This window comes from Cryptomeria japonica, chromosome 8 (assembly GCF_030272615.1).
Source record: "Cryptomeria japonica chromosome 8, Sugi_1.0, whole genome shotgun sequence".
Taxonomy (NCBI): domain Eukaryota; kingdom Viridiplantae; phylum Streptophyta; class Pinopsida; order Cupressales; family Cupressaceae; genus Cryptomeria; species Cryptomeria japonica.
This window is the reverse complement of record NC_081412.1, coordinates 741,588,242-741,594,241: the sequence shown is the minus strand read 5'-3', so window position 1 is coordinate 741,594,241 and position 6,000 is coordinate 741,588,242. Positions and strand designations below refer to the sequence as shown.

The following is a 6,000-nucleotide window of genomic DNA, read 5'->3' as shown; positions in this document are numbered from 1 at the left end:
TCACAAAGGAATGAGGTTGGAGTTGGTGATCACCTAGTTGGAGGGCAAGTTTGCTCATGAAAGCACATGGAAAAGAGGGCGTGGGTATTAGTTCTGGAGTTTTGCCTTAAGGAGGGTATCATTTTCTGATGTAATATGTTTGCACATGATCATTACATGGTGAAACAACTTGGGTTCAAGTTTGGAAGTGCTTGGAGAGGTTAGTTTGGAGAAGCCCTAGGTTTTCATGCATAGAAACAAGGGTTTGACATTTCAAGGGGTAGATGAATGGGGCAACCCCTAAAAATTTGAAAATCCTTTGTTTTGAAACATTTCCTAAGACTATTTGAGGGTCTGGAGTTTCAAATTCAAGTCTACAATAGGGTTCCTTTGGAAAAGTGGGTTAATTAGGCCTAGTTAGAAGGTTGCAGGGTACTAGTCCAATGTGTTGGTCCAAAGGAATGATACTTGATTTTGACATATGTTGAACAACTTCCAAAAGGGTGCTTGCAAATGTATTTTGCTTAGTAGGTGCTTTGGAAAAGTTTTGAGCAAAGGTCAAATTACTTGCTGAACAAGGTTGCTAGGAATTGACCTATCTAGTTACTCGGGTAAGGGTTTGTGATTGAACCGATTGATAGGATGGGTGAAGCCTGTTGGAACAAGTGGAATAGGGTATGTTGAGACCCTAGGAAGTGTTGGAACAAGTTGGTGAAGTTGAGAGATCTGTTTGGACACCTTGGTGAAGCCTAGAGAAGAAAGAAGGTCAGTAAACCTTATAAGTTGGAAGTCACAGTTGATTGAATCCATTTGGTTGTTGATTGTTGCTTGAGTTGGGCCACATACTTCTCCATTAGTAATCTTTTTCTTTGATGTTAATGAAAGGGATCTACCCCCTACAAAAGCAATTTGTTTAAAAAAAATACCAAATACAGAGTTAAATAAAATTTATTAAAAAAATCAATAATTTAATAACATATCTGTTTAAAAAAAATAAATCTGAAAATTGCAAGTCTAGGTAATGAAAACATATGTTTTTCACAAAACATCACTTCATGGCATCACAATTGATCTCCTCCTGGATTGCTCCACCCAATTTAAAAAACATGAACTAGATGAATGCAAGCATCATTCATTGATGTCCGTTAAGAAACCAAATGAAAACGTATCGTTCTTTTTTCTCAAAGCATTCTGCCGCGTAAATCTTTTTGTCAGCCGGTTTCTGCAACTCCCTGTTCTTCTGCGCTCTGTAATTCAGCATTAGCTTCAAATGGATCGCCTGGTTGCGGCCAACGAACTTCCCTTCAGGGTTTCGTTCACCGGTCACAGTGGGCACCTCAGAGTGGAACCTCTTCCGCCGGTTGAACGCCCCAACCCTCTCAGAAGCCTTCCTGATTTGATCCTGGTAAGTTTGAATTTTTTTTTTTTAAAGACATGAATTTAGTTTTCTGTTTATTTGGTTTTTGCAGATTTCATTTTAGGCGGTGCTTATCTTTCTCTTTCCTAAAAACTTTTCGAAACGCCTTTTTTTTCGGTTCTAAAAAAACGAAAGCTGAAGCTCAATGTAGGGTTTTGTGAAATCTATATATGTATACGTGCATACATGTACATATATACAATGTGTAAATAACACATACATATATATACGGGTGCATATATATGCAGATATATCTTTGTGTATATACTGCTAAAGGTTTCTGTTAAACTTGGAGAAACGTCAATCTTAAGGTGACAACCTAAAACGGTCCTGCCATACGGGAGTCATGGGAAGAACATCCAAGCTGCATTACTCTGCGGGAGAATTGAGTCGGCTCTGTAGCCGAAAATCTTCGCAAAAACTCATAACACAAACGCACTGAAGAAAGAAATTCGCTTAGTCTCCCAGAAATTTCCTCTCACAGGCTTCAGTCGGGAGCGGCCATTTCCGCACGTGTCACAGGCACCTAGTTGTTAATACGACACATGGGGCCTTACTTCCTTCCTGCTGCAAGATTATATTGAATCTCTCCAAGATCCTGAAATCAATATATTTACCAGCATAACTATATAAAAGCAAATTCCTAAGGGGGAGAGTGAAAGTATGGGCCACGTTTCGTCGAAGGAGATGGATGTACGGCTAGGATAGGGGGCGACAGGTACTCACATTCATGTGCGATATCGATCTTTTCCGAGCAAGGTAACTGATGTATTTCTACATTGGCTAGAAGATCCGCAGCTTTATTACACTCTCTAAAACAGTGTTGATAAACAATATCTTTAAAACACTTACAAAAGCTACAGGCTTCCGAGAGAATGCTATCGAGATACCAATCCTTGAAAGCCCCTTTGAGCGAGCTTGCAATCATCACCTGTGAGCCGCATTCAACTATTAGCTTCTTACAGCCCAGCCTAACTGCCATCTCGAGACCTTCCAGCACCGTCTCCATCTCTTATTCGTTGTTAGACCTTGTATCTGAAAAGAAAGATTTCCTTTGATGAACTGCCTAGAGGAAGATTGAATCAAAGCCCCTGACCTAGCCAAACTAGGATTTCTCCTTGCTGCGTTTAAAAACTTTCCAGAGGAGGTTTCTAAGATCCCTCAAGTCATTTGATGTGATTCTAAACTACCTCATAAGGAGGGAAGGGGGGGAATGATTCTAGTTCTTCGGGACCTACACCTCTAATAGAGAAAACTGAGAGCTTCTCCAAGTGAGAGAACCTCTGGGATAAGAATAATGAACAGCCTCGATTTATATCCAGCATCTCTCCCAATAGGAGGCTTTAGCTGATTCATGAACTAGAAGGGTATCCTTCAACTAGCTCGTTAACAAGGTATTTTAATTCTTAGTTTAAGAGAGAAATAAGACTAAAATCAAATAACATAACTGAGGAAGGTAATTGGAAACAAATTAAAGAGCAACACCATAAAAGAAGACATGCTTACATTGGATATATCCCTTGTGGGTAAAAATTCCAGCAAATGCAAGCGCTCACATAATGGTTCTAAAGGACATGGCAATGGAAGAACAACCCTTAGATTTAATGGACATAATCTTCAAACAACTGAGATAACTCCCAATGATCTCCAATAGTTCTTAGAATCACTTCCCTTGCTGCTGCTACAATAGTCTCAAATTACAAAGAACTCCTACAAGAACTCCACTAACAACTCTCTAAGATGATAGAATAATGCTAAGAGCTTATTTTAGCATAAACCCTGAAAAAATCATAGAAAGATTGATGCCAGACAAGCACTTTCTATCAAAAGGAGGAAAACAAACTTAGAAACACCCAAAATGCTGGTGTCGAAATGAGCACTTACTATAAATAGCAGTTGTATTGTCCCCTCTTCTCTAGTGCCATTCAGAGCTCAGATTCACCTGTCACCCATCTCCACAAGTGAAGTTGATGTTTGGAGATGAATTCGCTAGCCAAAGGGGACTTAGATTAGTCATTTCTTTTGACTTTGGTGGGTGTAATAAAGTAACTTTATGATATAAAAGTTACATAAGTCATTTTTCTTAAAATAGAAAATCTAATAAAATAACTTGTAAGTTACTAATAAAACTTAATAAATGACTTTATTTCAAAAGTCCTTGCACACCTTCCTAGGCGAACTCCAATAACTTAAAAGGTGGTTGTTTATTCATGTTGGAGAACCCCTCTCATGTGGGTGCCACTTTTTAGAGAATAAAAGATTCCAAAGAATCTATCTTTGATGCCTCTAGGGTTCTTTTTGGTTAAAGAGGCTTGTACGATTCGTTTGGAGCATTCATGATTTGTTAATTTTTGCAACCTTTGCACATTGGAGGACTGCAGCAGCATGTATTCAGCTATGGCAGCCCAGGGAGGACGAAAACCCTCTATTATTTGATGGTGTGGATGGAATCCTACACCCTCAGCAACACTACAGCAGCAACATCTTCTCAGAAATTGACCATTAGAGATTACAGTCAGCAAAGAACACACCTACAGCAGCATCAATTGGTCTTAATCTGCAGATCTGAGCAAGTTGTGTGTGATTTCCAGCAAGAAATAAGCCACAAATGCCAGCCGTACAGCTCCCTTGGCCAGCCGTACCATTCTCCTGCATGGGGATCTATTAATAAATAAACTAAAGGGTTTTGGCACCACTATTGGTGTGTAAATTTATTGTTGTGGTAATAATAAGTGATCACAGTTGGTTTGGTGTGAAGAAAATATCAGATTTGGGCAGCAGCAGCAATTCTTTGAGGAAAAGAGACATAATTTGGGAATCTTGCCTAGAAGAATTTGGAATTCCAACTGGGTCTGAATAATTCTTCAATATTAGTTTTTGGTAATTATCCTAAAGTTAAATAAAGTCATTTGCAGCCATTGGTAGCAGCTGGAGGTGCTTGGTTCAGTCATTGCTTCATTCCAGGCTCAAATTCCACCCTCAAACCCAAACATTGGACTCTTGGTAAACCTTGAACGACTTAATTCTATCAAGAATCCTCTTTACTGTTTATTTGTACTTGCTGCAATTAATAATCAGAATTCTGGACACTATTTAGTTTTATATTTATTGTATTGCATTTATTATTTTCCATGTATTGTCAAAAATCCAAAAAACTACAAAAAAATTGAAAATACAATAAACTTCCAAAAACTCTTTCGCTGGTCAAAGAATTTGAATTTGTAAACAAACAACATTTTTGGTTAAGAATTTTAGTAAGGGATCTTTCAGTGGTATCAAAGCGATGATCCTGCCAGCCTGGGGGTCATCAGAGTAATTCTATGCAGCGGGGCAGATTTGGTACCTATAGATATTACACACGCAGGAGACCTAGAGTGGATTTAAATTTTGTCACAACCACCCTTTGAGACTATTATGGGTGATATACCCGAAGGACAAAGGAGCCCACCCAGACAGGAGAGACAAATTCCACTCAATCCTGATGAGGTTATGAGGAGCTTGGCTGAAGCACAGCCAAGAATTGTTGACACAATCAACAGGTTACAAGACACACTTGACAAAATGGATTTGGGAAATAATAGGGGAAGGCACAGGAGCCGTAGTAGTTAAGTATTAGCTACAGGAAGTAGGGGCAGCAGTAGATCTCACCACAGAGGGACAGGACCCATACTAGGACAGCGGATAGGCCTATGCTTCCACGGTTCACTCCTAGAGATGTACCACCATTGGCTGAGCCTCAGAATGGAATCACCTTCTAGGACACAGTTATGGCTGCCAGCGATGAGTGGGCACGTCTACCAGCACATGTTAGAGATGCATTCCCGTTGCATCAATATTGTATGCAACATCATGATTCCATGAGGGGACAGAATGACAGGGGACCCAAACATCAGTGGAATAATGATTTGAAGAAGGCTACAGATAAGCTGATTTTATCCACTTTTGATGGCAGCGGTTCCACTAGTGCACGAGCGTGGTTCACAAGCTAGATATATACCTCTCCTTGAAACCCATGGCTGAAAACGAGGCCATTCAGATTGCTGTCCTACATTTGGAGGGTGTCGCATATGATTGGTGGCACCATGGATTGGTCACGCAGAATCACTCTCTCATTCATTCATACGCAGAGTTCACAGATAGGCTGATTTCTCGATTTGAGAGGAAAGATGTGGAACTTTATTGCAGGGATTTAGCTCTCCTGAAACAGTCGGGTCATGTGGATACATCAACGTATAGTAGTGATGGTACCAGAGATGCTTGTTAGGAGGGTAGTTATGCTTTCATAGAGGGACTTCATGAGAGATACCGTGGTTTAGTCAAGGCTTTGAAGCCTAAGACTTTATAGGAGGCTATTCAGCTCACGTTAGACTTGGACACCACTCCTCCATCCTCCACTTTTCAGCAAAACAAAAACTTTCCCAGGAACTCCAAACCCTTCCAGAAGCCTTTCAATCCACAAAAGGGTAACACATCTTCTCCTAGGATTGATCAGGAGACTAGAAATGAATTAAGGAGAAAGAAGCTGTGTTTTACTTGTAAGGAACCTTGGGAACTGGGTCACAGATGCCTTGGCAAAGGCAAAGCTCATCTCATTGAAGTGAGCT

General features: G+C 40.1%; 1 protein-coding gene across 2 annotated transcripts in view; it reads left to right on the top strand.

Moving 5' to 3' along the window:
- Nucleotides 1–1,023: 1,023 nt before the first annotated feature.
- Nucleotides 1,024–6,000, top strand: part of LOC131061434 (DExH-box ATP-dependent RNA helicase DExH11) — a 334,783-nt gene continuing 329,806 nt past the window's right edge. For both annotated transcript variants that reach the window (XM_057995124.2, XM_057995123.2), the window contains exon 1: nucleotides 1,024–1,384. In XM_057995124.2, coding sequence (XP_057851107.1) covers nucleotides 1,250–1,384 — 135 coding nt within the window. In that variant the 5' untranslated portion in view covers nucleotides 1,024–1,249. The remainder of the gene's footprint in view (nucleotides 1,385–6,000) is intronic.